Genomic DNA, 17,440 nt, shown 5'->3' with positions numbered 1-17,440 from the left:
ATTACAACACGCCAGGCGCAAGAACCAAAGTGGCACCACACATAGGCGGCCCTTTGCTTTCCCAGGCGAAACTTGGAAAGGCCCAACTACGGGATCTCTACCCAAGAGAGACCATCGAGCTCCCTAAAGTCAATCAAACAGCTTAAGAAAACGCCAAGAGACAGGTAAGGAGCAAAGGGACGCCCCATGCGGGCCATGTTGACTCCATCATGAACGACGAGCATGGATCTAGGTCGGACATTTCTGATTGAAGCTCTTCAAACCCTGTCACTCGAGTCATCAAGGTAACATTACCAAACCCCACTATTTCTTTATATATAATCATTCATACATCCATACATGCATTCATTCCATACACCCATGCCCCTAGATGATTCGGGCCCAAATCACCTAGGGGCTTGGGAACTAAGGCATCGCACATGCGGCTAAATGCATCACAACGCTCTGTGTTGCATCATGAAGCGACAGTTGCCTCATTCAACATGAGCAACAATCGACCGAGGTTCGAAGGCCGGCCCATGAAGGGCTCGAGGCCACCTCACGTCAAATAAAGCCAGGGGAGAAAACACAGATGAGCCCCATGTGGCCCTCGCCCAGTCTACCCCGAAGCGGATGGGTCATCTCAACCTTCTCGTTTAATCCTAAATCTCTGCCAAACCCATAGAATCTCTATCGAGGGGAGGCCAGCGGGCCACCCGGGTCGGTCTCTAGAATGACCCAGGCATCTATCGGGTTGTAGGTAAAGGAGCAGTGGAATATCACAAGAGGGCTTGCCGACCCTGTCATGAACGATGGATCCAGATTCCACTCGATCGTACTCGTTAGCGAGCTCACCGAGCATGTCACTCAAGCCTGAGCGATCGAGGCAAGCAACAAAACTCAGCCCCTCTGGTTGTGAGAAACCAAGGACAGGGTAACGCACAAAACTCAAACCAACCCCTACCAAGCCCAACGGGGCTTAGGGGCTTAAGACACCTAAAAAACTAACTACCTCGGCTATGCGGGCTGCACTAACGCTAGGATCCTTGAGCTCTGCCTCGATTGATACCTAAAACTAACTGCCTTGACTACGTAGGCTACACTGATGCTAGGATCCATGAGCTTCGCCTCGCTCGATCCCTCAACTAACTGCCTTAGCTGCGTGGCCTGCACCGACGCCAGGATCCGCAAGCTCCACCTCGCCTGATTCCAAAACTAACTACTTTGCCTGCGTGTGCTGCACCGACGCCAGGATCCATGACTCTGACTCGTCCGATCCCACGGTGTGCACCGACGCCATGATCCGCGAACTCTGTATCATCTGATCCCTAAACTAACTACCTCGGCTACGTGGGCTGCACCGACACTAGGATCCATGACTCCGACTCACCTGATCCCATGGCACGCAACGATGCTAGGATCCACGAGCTCCGTCTCATCCAATCCCTAAACTAACTGCCTCGGCTGCGCGGACTGCACCGACGTCAGGATCCACAAGCTCCGCCTCGCCCGATCCCAAAACTAACTGCCTCGGCTACGTGGGCTGCACCGATGCTAGGATCCACGAGCTCCACCATGCCCGATCCCAAAACTAACCTCCGACTCTGTCTCAACTAACATGCACGCGCACACGCCTGCTAACAAAACCCCCTAGACGATTCTGCTCGAATCGCCCGGGGGCTTGGGGGCTACACCCGCGGATGCGCTTGCACGCACCCGTTGACAAAACCAAAACTTCCCCCGCTGGCAACACGAAAAATCCCCCAGATGATTATGCCCGAATCGCCCGAGGGCTACACCCATGGGTGCGCTCGCGCACACCCGTCGTCGAGACAAAAATCCCCCAGACAATCCTACCCGAATCACCTAGGGCTCGGGGGCTCCTGTCGGATTCATAAACCTAGGGTCTCTAATGGATCGGCTTCCCAACAAAGGCTTGGCCCAACAGACAATGTTGCGAGCAACACGCAACTCATGGGCCGGCCTGAATACCTAGACGATAGGCCAAAAGGACAATTCAATCTTCGACCAGAAGGCTTGGCTGAGGAAGGAACGGTGCCCGCTTCTGACTCCGGCCCAGCTCTCCGACCGGAGCGCTCGCTTCGGTCTCTAGCCCGCCTTCGGATGGCCTCTCCAGCCAGAAGGCCTGGCCAAACACCGCTTCTGACTCCGACCCGCGTCTCCGACTAAGGATGCGCCAGACCCCTACTTATAGCTCTTCCTCGACTGGCGCAATCAGAGCTGACTGGGACCAACCGATCGGGGACGCTCGCTCGATAAGGACCCAGAAATAGATGGAGAAAGTAAGGTAGGGCACCCAAGTCACCCGCAATACCGAGGACCATACCCTGTATACCTATAAGACAGTACCCTGCGACCTCCCTGACATGACAGAACCCAAGTAGTGTTATAGCCGCTGACATTTTCCTCTACAGAGTTGTGGGCGCCATTAACTCCCATACTAGACAAATACGGTAAGGCTCCCCCACATGCCTCTGAGGCATCGATAGTGTTGTGGGCGCCGACATTGACCGTACTAGGCGAATATGGTAAAACTCCTTTCATGCCTCTGGGTATCAACAGTGTGACAAGCACCGACATCTGCCATACCTGAAGAAGAAGACGCAACCTCCCGCGTGCATCTGACATTAAAACAGTATTGTGGGCGCCTACCATCATCTTATACCCGCTGGCATTGGCAGCAAGACTTAGCAGCATACGTACTCTCCCCCTCTCACTTGTAAGGCCATCCCTTTCATCTATAAAAAGGGATACGCTCTCTCCCAAAAGACAAGTAGATTCAGATCGATCAAGTTCACTAGCACACAACAACAAAACCACCAGGTTCAAACCTCGAGCACACGCTCGAACACATAGCACATAGCGAAGCTCCCGTCACTCTCGGCTCCTCTGACCAGAGTTCGACCGGACCTCTTGTACTCCCCATCTTTCTCCTTCTTGTTTGTAACCCCACTGCAAACTTCGAGCACCTGGGCTCAGGAATAAAGTCACCGACCGACTCAAACTGGACGTAGGGCACGTTGCCTAAACCAGTATAAACCCTGTGTCATTGAGTGCTAGGCCATCTCCGATCACAACGTATGGCAAAACTATAAATATTTACGTGTTGGTCACTTTATGCACCGACATGTAGTGTGAAGGGTTTAGCTTCGCGTCGTGGTGCCTTGTAAGTTCGGTACTTCTTCTAGGTATTTTTTGAGTCTTGGTGCTTGTATATGCTCGATACTTTTTTAAGGTTTTTGTTGAGTCTTGGTGCCCGCGTATGCTCAAGACTTTCTCTTGGTGTTTGTTGAGTCCTGGTGCCCGTGTATTTTTGTGACTTCTTTCAAGTTTTTGTTGAGTCCGGGTGCCCACGTATGCTCGGGACTTTTTCCAGGTGGCCCAGGCTATGCATTGCAATGCACTTATGTAATGTATGTATGTGATGATGCTAATGAATGCATTTGCATGAAAATATTTAAAGGGGTAGCATATCATGCACCCTGCAAAAAATGATAGTTGTGCTTGTGCAGAAGATAAACTGTGCACATAGACAGTAATGCTATCAATCGAGACGGTTATAGCTTGCGATGGCTAGTAAAGTCTGCCATTCAAGAACCTGCAAGGTATAAGTATGACTTGTAGTATTGTTTGTAAAGGGGATTAGTTCTCTGTGAAGGTTAGCTCAAATCAATAAGTTTTGGCTAATTGCGTATTATAAGTGTAAAATATTAAATGATACAACCTCCAAAAAGAGATAAAGGCCCCGTTCGCTTGTCTTAAAAATGGCTTGTTCGGCTTCTTTTTTCAGCCGGAACAGTGTTTTTCTCTCAAAACAATTCAGCCGGAACAGTGTTTTTCAGCCAAGTTTCAGACCAGCGAACGGGGCCAAAGTGTTAGTGTCAGAGGGTTGCGAGATGGTAATTACAACAAAATTTAAACTAAAGAGTGGTAGGTCACCTATGTAGAGGTAAGAGAACATTTGCATCAAATCCCCTTTAATGGTATCAAAAAATACTAAGGGGACATTTGGATCATTTTATTTTGGAGAATTGAAATCTACTTAATAGACTAAGCTATTTTGCTTGGAATTTGATATTCCGTAACTTTTCAAAATTCGCATATAAGCCTATCTCAAATTCATAGAGTGAGAGATAAGAAATTGATTTTATAGATTATTATGCTATGTTTTTACTTTGCAACTTATAACATGCTCCTTAACTCGCCCTTCTACAGTAGAAATGCAACACATAAGTCTCTCTCGTATGGCCCACAATAATGTATAAATATATCCCATATATAACTATATTAGCTTAATTAATCTATGTCTAAACTATAATTATTAAAATAAATCCAATTCCAAGGATTCAAATGGGGCCTAATAGAATTCAGCTGGAAAATCATATGGACCTAGCGCCTTGTTACATTCCATACAAAATAGCTGCCACTCTAATATCTCTCAAAGTAAACAGGGGTGTGAGAAAATCATTTTCTGTTTGCGCATGACATGAGATATATCATTCCTAGACTAGGAAGGAATTCTCCTCAGGTTCCCCAAATAATTGTTTGTAAGATATGGTGATATAACCATATAAGTCTTCAGATTGGCTTGATCCTCAATTTTGTTCATTCTCACGCTCTAGAGAGAAAATTACGCCATTGACAATCATTTGAAAATATCTAGTATTACTGTCTCTCAGTAGCACATCCTTTACTTTCTCACGCTGAAAATATTTATCTCCTCCTCTCTAAGGAGTTTGATCAGATGATCCAGAGATTGAGCTAAAAGATCATGCTCAGTATCAGTCAAATCTCTAACCTCAGCAGCAATGTCTGAGGTATTAATAGTGGATTAAACTTCAGCTTGTTGTTGCTTACAAACCCCGCTTTTGTGGGAAGCCCACACGCGAAGGTACCTGTGTAAAGCACGCAGTTTGTCGTTCCAACGTTGAACCGAATTTTGACCCCTAACTGGTTTATTCCAGACTTCAATGACACGGTCACGAAAGTCTTCATGGGTGAACCAACTCAGATCTAGTTTGAACTGCTATTCCACGTGAAAGTGGAATTACCCATATCTAAAAGCAATGGAGTGTAATCTGAAATTCCCCTGTCCAAGGCAAGTATAGATATCAAAGGATATTTAAACTCACATGTTGTTGACATGTATAAATATCAAAGGATATTTAAGCTCATATTCTGTTGACATAAGAGTCCTATCAAATTTCTCATATGTTAGGTTAGGAATTGAATTTGCCCAAGTGAATTTAAGTCTATCTCCCTACGGCAGTGCTAGCGCCCGGACGTCCGGATGAAAGCGCCGAACGCCCGCGCCTGCTACACACCCACGCCAGTGCCTACTGCACGTACAGGCAGGGACCGCCCGCGCTTTCCTGCTTCCCGCGCCCCTCTCCTCCCAGGTGCTCCCCACGCTGTTACGCCGCTCCCCTCCATGCAGTGACCGCCTGCGCCCCTGCCGCTATCCCCTCCGCTTCCCACGCGCATGCATGGTGCACTAGCAGCTGCAACAGATGGCTATGGCAGGTGGGTCACATTGCAATATGTGCAACACTTTTGTAACGTCCAGATGAAACACTTGGAATATATCTCGGAAAACAGTTGAAACGCTTACAACATACGTCTGAAACACTTGCAAAAAAACCCTGAAACATTTGAAAACGCATGTGTAGCCATTATAAAACATATGCAACATCCAGATAAAACACTTAGCAACATATGTATGAAACACCTGAAACAAATGCTTGCAACATGTTATGCAACATCTAGATGAAACACTTGAAACATGGGTCTGAAACACCTGAAACACTCGAAAGATACACTTGCAACATGTGTATATTGACATTGCAACATATGCACATCCCAAATCTACTTTTGCAACATCCGAATGAAACACTTAAAACATCTGTCTGAAACGTTTCAAACACATGAAACACGACGCCGCCGGCAGCCACGACCTACCTGGTGGAGAACTGCGATAGCTAGCAAGTTGGGGTCAGGGGAACGTCGAGAACACAGCCCAACGTACACCCTAGTGCAGGAGCACCGGCGGCGACCTCCTGGTGGGGCCAGGGTGGTGGTGGCACGGTGAACACAGTAGCCGCGACAAGCGAGGTGGGATGGGACTATGGGAGCACAACGCGGGGTGGTGTCGTGGCATTGGATGTGGCGTGGCGGGGGATGGCCGTGGCGGCGAGGCAGAGTGGACGCGGGCGGACGGCGTGGTGGAGGCAGCCGCTGCACATAGACAGCGCGGTGGAAGCGGCCGCTATGGTCAGGAGTGGGGAAATGCTCTGGACTACGCACAAGAGTTGGGGAGGCCAGAGGCCGATTGCCTGGGCCAGTCCACAGGCCCACTAAGCAAGCATCCGGACGAACGGATGCCCAGGTGTGAGCATTTCCGATCTCCCTAAGATGTCAATGACTGCATTTTTTAATAAGAAAGACCTAAGTGTATTGAATCTATCATTGTCCTGTTTGTGCACTAAACATCGTCATATTGCAAAAGAAGATATTTCCATTTCTTGATAAGTTATTACATACGGAGTATTTGCATATCTACTCTCACGGACTCGGGTTGCGTGTAAATCGCCGCATCGAGCTTGCTCATCTTCCCCTACAACTTCTGCCGACCATCGGATCCTGTCACCGTCGTCTAACCCTCTTCCCTGGAGCGCGTTGCGCGTATCACAACAACAGCATCTTAGCGCTACAGAGCGCGCACTGACCTGAAACATTTCTCCTCTTCCTCTCAAAACCATGCCAAATGCGTGCAGACTGCAGACTGCACGAAGACCTGCATCCTGCTTCCTGCACGTCAACTACTGGCATCTTCCTGCCAAACGTCAAGCGAGTGGATAATGAGGTAATGTACCCAAAATCCCAGACTAATAACAAACAAAGAGGATCACAAAGTGCATGCGTATGGGTTCACAAACACGTTGCAGACGGTTTCAGCTCTTCGGTGCTTCAGTGAAGTTTTTGTTTTTATTATGCGAACCGATGCTCCAGTAAGGCCAGTGCCAAGCTTTTCACTAAGACTTACCTCTACAGGTACAAACAACCTCAAGAACTATAACTGCTCTAGCCAAATTCAGGCCACCGGACAGCATCATCTTGTGTGCTCATCGTCTTTGACGGACGTGCTCTATCCGTTTCGTTGTTCCAAACCATTTCCATCTGCAGAGAAAGCAATTCTTATTGAAAGTGATAACTCATTTGCGTGCTGTGACGAAATGCGACAGCTGGCCTTTTGTGGTTCTTCTAGTTCAGCGATCCATTGTGCTCTGATTAGTGTGCATATATACCTCACCAATCATCACCGTATCGCCCTCCTTAATTCCCTGTTTGCTAAGAGCTCTGTTGACACCACATGCCTCTAGGGCATGCTGAAATCTTTTCAAGGAATCCGAGTACCTTCATCAGGAGACGACGTTACAAGATGTGTAGTGTAGTGGCACCAACAATTAGCGCTGCGAAAAAAACTACTTACTGCCAGTTAGTCATCTGAACGAAACGCTCGATTCCAGCTCCAACAACATTCCATGTATTTGTACCCTTGTCATGGAAAACCTCAAACTCATTCATGGGTGCACGTCTTTCCTTTTTAATCGCATCAGACACGTGGTTCAGATTTTCTGGCCCACTCCATCCTGCAGCAGTATATAGTTTCAAGATGAAAATCTCAAAAAGAAATGAAGCACAGTGTAAAACCAGCTTCAGCCTTGAGTAAGTTATTGTGGCTGTCCACAGCTATAGCTAAACTGAGAGGATAAGTAAGCACCTTCAGTTTCCTTCATCCTCTGCCGCTCTTTCTGCAGAAGCTTGTAAGCAGCATGAATGACATCCTGTGTGCCTTGCCTGTTTATTGCACTAATGCAGAAAGGTTCAATGCCTTCAGACTGTAGCTTTTCCCTAAATGTATTCCATCTTTCAGATGCCTCTAGAAGGTCCATCTTGTTGAACACCACCACATAGGGTTTGTCAACCAAAGATGGGCTAAATAACTCCAGCTCCAAGCGAACTGCCTCAAACTCATATTCTGGTTGTTGTGAAGAACCATCGACGACATGTACCTAATGCTCCAACAAGCAATAAAACAATTATCAGCACAGCCATGCCAAGATATAATCTCGTGACTTATGTTGTCATAACCATATGGAACTTGACGCAAATATTAAGATTAGAGTAAAGAAGGGAAAAGGGAACATACCAAGACAGAACATCGCTCACTATGCCTTAGGAACTCATGACCCAAACCATAACCACGATGAGCTCCTTCCAATAAGCCAGGAAGGTCAGCAACTACCATTGTAGCATCAAAATCTAATGAGACCACACCAAGGTTTGGTAGCAATGTGGTAAAAGGATAATTGGCTATAGCTGGCTTGGCAGCACTAATAACACTCAAGAGAGTGCTCTTCCCAGCATTAGGAGCACCTACAATCCCTACATCAGCGACCAACTTTAGCTCCAACTCTAACCACCTGCCAAACACCAGCATCCCCAAAAAGTTGTATGTTAGCGAAACATAGAGATGGATTATTTGTGGATAACTGTTGTAGTCATTCATGTATTTCAGTTCAATGGCATTCAGCTCTTTGTGAGAAGCTGTATGCTACACAAATGACTCATCAATATTATCAGTCGGAAATTTATAAGCACAAGAAATTCCTCCAACATCTAACAATGCGAATCACAAAACAATCCAAGCAGCTGGGAAATTCCACGAACTAAGCAATGCCAGATGCAGTGCATTAGGAATAAAAACAAGTTGCACATTAACTGATCTTTCCAATCATTCATGATGAGATTATCTAGAAAAAATACTCATGATGTCAAGTTCATAGTAGAGAGAACATACATTTCTGGGCCTTTCTCCCCCTTCTCTGCGATCCTGGGCACCTTATTCGTCCCGGACTTGAACGCCGCATTGCCACGGCCGCCGCGGCCACCGGGGAGGAGCAGCGCGCGCTGCCCGGGCTTCATCAGCTCCAGGAGCTCCAGGCCTCCATCCGAGGTCCGCACCACCGTCCCCGGCGGCACCTTCACCACGACGTCCTCGCCCTTGGCCCCGGCCTGTTGCTGGCCCATGCCGTGCGCGCCGCGGCCGGCGCGGAAGTGCACGGACTTGCGGAACGGCAGCAGCGAGTTCATCTCCCCGTCCACCTGCACGTACACGTCGCCGCCGCGGCCGCCGTCGCCGCCCGACGGGCCCCCGTACGGCACATACTTCTCGCGGCGGAACGCCACCACGCCGTTCCTGCCGTCCCCGGCCTTGGCGAATATCTTGGCCGTGTCGAAGCACCGCATCACCGCCGGCAAGCCCTTCTCCTTCGCCTCCCCATCCCCTCCCTCCGAGTTCTCATCCCCGTAGCCGTCGTCCTCAAAGTCCTCCTCGTCCTCGTCGTCGTGGTAGTCTGGGTGGAACACTACAACCTCGTCACCGTCGTCGTCATCCTCTTCCCCGTCGCCGTACTCTACCTCTCCGAGCTCCGCAAGTGAAACGGCACCAGCTTCTTCATGATGACTTTGGTCGAACGGGAACATCTCGAACTCCTCCTCCTCCTCGTCGCTGTCGACGCCGTAGTCCGGGTCGAACACCACGACGTCGTCATCGTCGTCGAGCACTTCGGGAACAAGAGCCCGAGCTCTCCTGCCCCTTTTGACCTCGAACACGTCGAGGCTGCTGACGACGAGCTCCTCCCCCTCGCCGCCGTCGTCAAGGCGTTCGACCATTTGCCGCGTAAACCCGGGACCGCCAGTGCTCTTCCTCCCGGCCGCGCGGGCCTCGAACTGGCCAATGGTGAGCTCCACCCCATCCGTCGAGTCCCGCAGAGGAATCCGCGCGACAGAGTTGGGCCCCAACCCCACCTCGAACTCCTCGTCAAGCCGCTGGACACTCCCGCGCGTGAGAGCGGGCGCCCCCGAGTTGGCAGGGGCGGTGGGGAAGCGGTCGAGCGTGACTTCGGCCGACTCAGGCGCGTCGCGGAGCGGGAGCCGCGTGAACGTGGTGGCCGCGACGCCGCCACCGCTGACGGAGGAGGAGGGGGGAGGGCGAGGTGGGGGCGAGGACTTGAGCGGCCTGGCGGCGCTCTGCTTGCCTCGGCCGCTCCTGGTGTTGCGGCGCGCCTCCGCGGAGAAGAGACGGAATGGGAACGCCGACGCGGCGACGGCGGGCGGCGCCATCGCTGGCTGTTGGCTGCCGGCGTCTCTCTCTGCTGAGCTCACGGATTTTCCAGCTCGTCGAGAGCGGATAAGCAGGCTGTTCGCGAGGTCGTAAATTATTTAGCGCGGGCTGATGGGTTACGAGAGGAAAACGCTGTTATCGGTTGGAAATTTAGAATCGTTTATGAGAAGCGAACAGGCCGACGGAGAGGGGGATTCGTACCCTGTCTAGATACCATCCAAAACCTAAAAAATTTCAAGATTTCTCGTCATATTAAATCTTGCGGCACATGCATGAAACATTAAATGTAGGTAAAAAGAATAACTAATTGCACAGTTTATTCGTAATTGGCGAGACGAATCTTTTAAGTCTAAATAGTCCATAATTGAACAATTTTTTTCAAATACAAACGAAAATGCTACAGTAGCCAAAAGGTTTTCGCACCTAAACGGGGCCTTAGTGTTACAGTCCAGCGAGATCTGGACCGTTGGTGTTCGAATCCTACGGCGGCGGGGGAGGTTGCTTCAGTGTTCAGACCTCATCAGAGTGACTTCAGACTCCTGAATACCTGAATCCAGGCTGATGAGCTTACAGGTCCAAACTCCAAACTTTTGTGAAAAAATGTTGTATTCAAACCAAGTCTGCTTATGCTTGTACATGTTCAGATTTGTTGGACTGCCCAATCTGTTCAATCGGGAATTTGTGTAAAATTCCTGATCTGAAGGGCTGAGGGTGTGTTTGGATACGTTCTATCCACCTCAATTTGCGTGGATACTGATGCATCCAAAGCCTTGAAATGGCAGGTGGAACCAGTACAGGTACGCTGTTTGCATGGCACTTATCTTTAGGTTGTGTTTAGTTTGCGAATTTTGGGAATTTGGTTACTGTAGTACTTTCGTTTTTATTTGACAATTATTGTTCAATCATGGACTGATTAGGCTCAAAACGTTCATCTCGCAATTTTCAACCAAACTGTGCAATTAGTTTTTTTCGTCTACATTTAATGCTCCATACACGTATCGTAAGATTCGATGTGATGGCTACTGTAACATTTTTTGGGAAAGTTTTTGGAAACTAAACAAGCACTTAAGCTCAACTTGTGACTGAAATCTGATACACTAGGTAGCTGGGTATCTTAGCCGAAAAAAAAAAATCTCACAGAACCTATGCTACCTGTGCAATTTGATTCCCTTGCAACAATCTGAGTATATGTACACATACGGATCTGTTGGTTGAAGTTTCTGTTTTTTTTTGTGAAATTCCTCATCTAGATGTTTGACGCTTGAAAGCTTGAGGTAGCTATATAGGAGCAGTACCGAAATATACTGAAATTGCCTGTGAATAACAGATCCAGACAACTAGTACAGGTAAGCAACTTAACATTTCGCGCGACAACTAGTACAGGTAAGCAACTTAACATTTCGCGCACTACTCCTTTGCTTGTTCACGTCTGACGGTTCTTTCGTGTATGAGCCAGCAACCATTTGGAATTTTGGATGTATCCGATCGAGTTCAAGTGCTGTTTGTTACATGATGTGTTCTGGTACTTAAAACGGAGTTAAGGGCAGCACAACATTTGACTTCACTCTTACAGGCAAAAAAAAAACACCAATAATCAGTACATAGGTAAGTTGTAAATACAATAGCTGACATCATTGGTATATACATAACAGTTCCATCATTCAAACTAGTAGAATGGATGGAACAAAGGAATTAAATCAGCCGGCTTATCAGTTAGAATCTACGATATTTTTCTCTCACAACAAAACAACTTCAGCCGACTTATCAGTCAGCTTTAATATCAGCAGAAGAGGCCTTTAAATCCTTGAAATCTGAACCAGGTGGAGAATGATAGGATGCAACTGCTTTTGCTTGCTTCTTCGATGGGATCGGCTTCTGTTATGTCAATTTCTGTTTGTAATTAGCCAGAGAACCTTCAGATATAATTAGCCAGATAACCTTCAGCTTTGATGGCCATCTTGGTGACTATTGATAACATTAATGTTACAACAGTAAAAAACATTGTAGCTTTCAAATCCCCATCGATAGCACTGCCTTGCCTGTGAGTCCCAGTATTCTTTGGACTGCTTCACCAGCTCTTAGCGCAGTCTCTGCGGAAAGTAATCTTTGTCCCTGGTTAGACAAGAGATGCAAGTTAGATCTAGAACACACTTAATTATGTTTTCAAAAGAACACACATAATTCTTTCTCACAAAAGGTGCAGGTTAGATTCCAATACCTTCTCTTGAGGAGTAATTCAAGTTCAGTCATATGCACGGCGCGACCAAACACACCAACCTAAAGATCGTCAAATCCAAATCATCACCATGGAAGATGAAACAGTGTACGGATACAACTTCGTCATGTATTTACGGGACAAATCATTGTTTAGAACGTAGCATGAATGCCAAGGTAATTTATGGTGATGTAAAAGAAAAAACTAAACCAATTCATTGTTTTGAGAAGAAAACAGGAACTATATTTGCCTCGACGATTTAGCAAAGGTGATCAAAGAAAACATGTCACAAATGGAAGATACCACTAATAGAAGATACGTTTCACGGCAACAAGGAGACCGAACAAGAATGATGTGTGGCAGCAAGTAGGATTGCTCACATACCGCTCGGCATACAGGGCACTTGGCCTCTGGAGGTGCCGACTTGACACCCTGGAAGATGTACACAGAAGCAGCACCACATGCACAGGCTTTACAGAACAGATGCCCACAGCTAAGTGCGTAAGGGTTGAACAAAGTGTCCTGTACACATTGTAAGTGGAAAAATCATCACAAATGGACGTTAAAATCAGCACACATATATTCAAGCAAACGGCCACACGCTTGGGGTGGAGTGGGACGCAGCCATGGTCGCTCGGCCGCCTGCGTCGAGAGGGACCTCGGTCACCGGCATGGGAGGAGGAAGGCATGGCGCCGATGGAGGAGGAGCTGCGAGGAGTAGGCCAGCAGGAGCGCAGTCGCGTAGACATCTGATTGAAGGGGCACCGTGTGGGAAAGAATGTTGGGGGAGAGAAAGAAGATTAAAAAATCTGATCTTGGGCCCAGCTAAGCACAGGCAGGGAAGACATGATGTACATTTATATGCCAAAAATACCCCTCCAACTGGAGGCACAGGTAGAAGTAGCAACTAGAAGCTGTGAAATGATTGTAGTAGAGCATCATACATACGCTGCCAATAATTTTAATGCCCTTTATTATTATTTTTTATAAAAAAATAATAAAACGTATCCACGTATCAGGTTTTCTAAAAAAAATGGTGTATCCGCGTATCCGTATCCCGTATCCGTGCTGCTTAGGTGGAAAGCAGTTTCCTCAACATTCTGATTGCAGAGAATGCAGTTATAGTTATTGCCCTACAACTTGTGCAAATTCTCAGAAGATTGCAAGGTAGATTACATCAACGATAACATTTCTGAGAGTTTCAATAGTTGAGTGTCAAAAACAAAGGAACATCAAATTGTGGAAATGCATGACAAGATAAGACAAATGATCATTGAGAAATTTGTCTTGAGATCAAAGAATGCTAGAAAGATGTCTGAAAAAATAATCCAAGATATCATCAAAGATCTAAATGCTAAATCGAAGGCCATTAAGGACCATGATGTCTTAATTTGTGGGCCTGGAAAAGCAGAAGTGACAGTCAACTGATTTAGACATGCAGTTAACTTGGAATTAAAGACATGTACCTATAGGGCTTGGCAAGTGACTGGAAAGCCTTGCAGCCATGCTCTAGCTTTCATTGCAAAGCTTAGTAGAGAGGTTCAAATGGATGACTTTGTCCATGAATACTTCTCTGTTGAAAGGTTAAGAAAGGCATATGCAGGTACTTTCATTCCAATGACATCCAAAGATCTTTGGGCACGTGTTGACTTATGCTACAAAATCCATAAGCCTAAATTGAGAAGGAAACCTGGGAGACCTAAAAAGTCTAGGTTCAAGGCATATGATGAGGTCAGCAGTAGCAAGAAAAGAAGATTGTGTTCTGAGTGCCATGAACCAGGGCATTTAGCCAAGACTTGCCAAGGAGGTCTCGCTGCTTGTCAAAAGAGAAGGCTCAATTCTTCACAACATGGATCACAAGATGACAACAATGACCTAATGTAAGTCATGGTTCTATTGGTGCTCACTTCTACTCGTGGCATAATCTGATAATATTGAAATCATGTTTCCTCTCTTTTTAGTGCAAGTGCTACTGATAGGGGAAGGGGAAGGGGAAGAGGAAGAGGAAGGGGAAGGGAAAGGGGAAGAGGAAGAGAATCAGGGGAGGGCAGCAGTGAGCCAATGTAAGTCATACTTGTATTGGTGTACTTATTTGTTGATGTAATCATTACTAACCAACCTGTTCAATGCTTTTCAGAGGGAGGGGAAGAGGAGGGTGAACAGGAGGAAGGCTAGCTAGTTTGTTAGGTCTCTAGGTGGTCCTTGAATGAGATGGATGTAGCTTTTGTGCACATGTTTACATGGTGCAGATTTGTTTCTTTTGTGGATATGTTGACATGGCGCAGTTGCTTTTGTGGACATGTGATATGGTGCTGACCTATAGCTTTTGTGGACATGTTTTTTTTCACAACTTTTGTGGACATGTTGACATGCTGTATGGTAGACTTTGAAATGTTGTGGTTCTTCATGATTTTCTTATGTGTTTTATATGTGCTTCATATTGTTGTCATGATGCTAGCAAAATATAGCAAAGGTGCTGCCAAAATTTTGAATATTTATCAATATTAAATCTGAGTTCAAATAATTGCAATTAGGCATACAATAAAAAAGTCTAATTCCAAATTAGGGTAAAATCACAATTAGGCATAACAAACAGGGGCAAAATCGCATGGGCATTCATGTCTTTTTGTACAAAGTTTAACACCGTTAGGGGTGGATGACGGAGCAGGGGCAAACTGGTGCTTCGTTTTGAAATCATAGGGGTAAATTCACAAAGTCAAAAAAAAACTGGGGCAAAATCACAATTTCGATACAAAACAAGGGTAAAAACGTAAGAGCCCCTAACAAAAATTATCAAAAAAAAACACTACTTAAAATCTCATGACTAGGCCATAAGAAACTCTCAGTAAGAATCTGCATGCAAATGGATACAATCGCAAGATTCATGTACCCTATCTAATAAATTTATAAACAGCACGTAGAATACAACAAGAAATAATATAACAAGTGGCATGAAAACATTAAAAAGCATAAGCGGTCTCCAATCTGCACAAGGGGTGCATATGTAACAAGCTGCAAATCACCTTTTTCTAGATTACAGAGCAGCTCCTCTGGACAAGGTATATAAAAATATGGCAGCACCTGAACACCAAAGAGAGAGTAGATATTTACAAACTAGTTGAAACAATCAGGCACTGATGAAATAGCTTACGATGAAATCATAGGGAAACTGTAGGTGGACAGCTGAAGTATATGTATATATACTTCACACATTAGGGATTCAAAATACTAGAGGTGAGAACAGATCATCGTCTGACAGTCAGGAAAATCTGATTGCAAAGGAAAATAGCAACATACAGTAATCGTCAAATATAAAGAAACTACTCCATGCCTCCATGCACATGAACTTGGGAGAACAAAACTGAAGTTATTCCTGAATTTCAGCCCAGGCCGGCCATTCAGTGAAAAAGTTAGCAGGGAATGCAAGGGCATTGAGCTGGAATTCTTAAGTTAGTACAGGTAACGAACAAGCCACCAACCTAAATCAACAATGGAATGACCACGGGCTACTGATGGACCCAAGCAACAGCATCCTAGGCAGTCCAGTTTGGTGCGGTCGGTACAGAGAGCAAGTTCCCTCCAAATTTTCAAATTCAAATCCAGACAGGGGAATCACACGCCCGAACCGTGCCACACATGCCCCGCGATGGAAGACGAGCACCGAAAGGCTCGGGGGCAACAAAAAAAAAAGGTGCAGACAGAGACAGGACGTTGGGAGAGAAGAAGCTGGGTGGTACGCAGTTACGCACCCGGTGGATGTGAAGGCAAGCCTTCTGGCCCGCGGGGGTGGAGCCGTAGATCCTGACCACCGGCACCTCCTCCACCTCCTCTCCTGCGGGATAGGCACGCAGCGAGTGAAATTCAGCGCGAGGCAGGTCGCCGACGGAGGAGGAAGGAGAGGAAGGGTGGGGGGCGGTGAGGGAAGGGGGAGCGCACCGTGGAAGGGGCTGCGGGAGAAGCCGAAGCCCGGGAGGGGCGGCGCCATGTAGTAGTCGAGCGAGACGATGCGGACGCTGAGGACCGGGGAGGGCGTCCCCGGCGTGCAGGGCTCCGGCGACTGCGAGGACGACATGGCCGCCGGGGCGCGGGGGGCCGCGTGTGCTTTGCGTTGCGGGAGCGGTGCGGTCAGTGGGCTGACTCGAACGAGGCGAGGCGACGCGAAGAGGCTCCTTCCGCAGCACATGCTGGACTGGACTGAACTGGACCGCGGATCTCTCTGTGGGCTTGGTCTGGGCTGAGCTGGCGGATTGAGTAGGCTGCGGGTCCTGCCAGCGCGCGCTGGTGCTTGGACTAGTAGGGCCCTCGCTTTTGGCCCATGTATCGGATTGCATGTACTAGTACTGGGCCTGCGGGTCAGTCCAAACAAAAAGGTCACCGAGAGAGGGAGTCAAATACTAGTAGTGAAGGCCCCGTTTGGTCCGAGCTCCTAAAACTTTAGCTACTAAAAGTTTTAGGCAGCCTTCTAAAACCTTCTAAAAGAGTATTTGATTCTACCTTCTAAAACTGACTAAAAGCAATAAATATACCGGCAAAAAGACCATGCAGCCCTCCTCCTACCCCTCCTCCTTCTCTACATGCGCCTGCATGGCGCGCCCCTGGTCACGTCCTTGTATTGCTGGCGTGCCACCTCCTCTTGTTGGCGCCGATTTTTTTTGTTGCTGGCGGCCAAATATGTTTATTCCATTCAATAAAAAAAAGTCCATACAAATGTTTACACTCATACAATTGGAAGGAAGTGTCCATACATCATCCATACAAACAATTCAACACATCAATAAAATCACCATTACAAGTTGACATCTACGATCTACTAAACAACCCATCGGCTATCCAATCACGGAACTCATTCATGTTTACATCTTCGTCTCCATGACGTACATTTGACACATTACCATCAGAAGAGGATCCTTCGGCGAATGGAACATAGTTCTCATCATGATCAACCAAATCAAAGGCATTCAATAAAAAAAGTCCATACAAATGTTTACACTCATACAATTGGAAGGAAGTGTCCATACATCATCCATACAAACAATTCA

The 17,440-nt window shown here is 47.1% G+C and overlaps 2 protein-coding genes across 4 annotated transcripts; both read right to left on the bottom strand.

Annotated features, from left to right (window-relative positions):
* Positions 1-6,439: 6,439 nt before the first annotated feature.
* LOC136547437 (probable GTP-binding protein OBGC1, chloroplastic) lies at positions 6,440-10,251 on the bottom strand. Its single transcript, XM_066539386.1, has 7 exons — positions 8,861-10,251; positions 8,210-8,483; positions 7,781-8,072; positions 7,490-7,649; positions 7,305-7,413; positions 7,043-7,176; positions 6,440-6,832 (listed from the first exon to the last, which is right to left on the bottom strand). Exons 1-6 carry the CDS (start codon positions 10,183-10,185, stop codon positions 7,081-7,083), a joined length of 2,256 nt encoding a protein of 751 aa, XP_066395483.1. The 5' UTR covers positions 10,186-10,251; the 3' UTR covers positions 6,440-6,832; positions 7,043-7,080.
* A 1,637-nt stretch (positions 10,252-11,888) lies between these two features.
* On the bottom strand, positions 11,889-16,530 carry LOC136547436 (probable E3 ubiquitin-protein ligase BAH1-like 1). 3 transcript variants are annotated; one of them, XR_010781563.1, is made up of 5 exons: positions 15,881-15,970; positions 15,425-15,482; positions 12,786-12,923; positions 12,405-12,463; positions 11,889-12,298 (listed from the first exon to the last, which is right to left on the bottom strand). XR_010781563.1 is itself a non-coding variant. In XM_066539385.1 (5 exons), exons 1-5 carry the CDS (start codon positions 16,471-16,473, stop codon positions 12,265-12,267), a joined length of 450 nt encoding a protein of 149 aa, XP_066395482.1. In that variant the 5' UTR covers positions 16,474-16,530; the 3' UTR covers positions 11,889-12,264. The 3 variants fall into 3 exon arrangements, 1 of the variants encoding a protein (XP_066395482.1); XM_066539385.1 differs by lacking the exons at positions 15,425-15,482; positions 15,881-15,970 and adding exons at positions 16,151-16,233; positions 16,338-16,530; XR_010781564.1 differs by lacking the exon at positions 15,425-15,482.
* Between the last annotated feature and the right edge of the window lie 910 nt (positions 16,531-17,440).

Source organism: Miscanthus floridulus, chromosome 3 (assembly GCF_019320115.1).
Source record: "Miscanthus floridulus cultivar M001 chromosome 3, ASM1932011v1, whole genome shotgun sequence".
In the NCBI taxonomy this organism is placed as follows: Eukaryota; Viridiplantae; Streptophyta; class Magnoliopsida; order Poales; family Poaceae; genus Miscanthus; species Miscanthus floridulus.
Note: the sequence above shows the minus strand (reverse complement) of the source record. Positions and strands in the feature narration are given on the sequence as shown.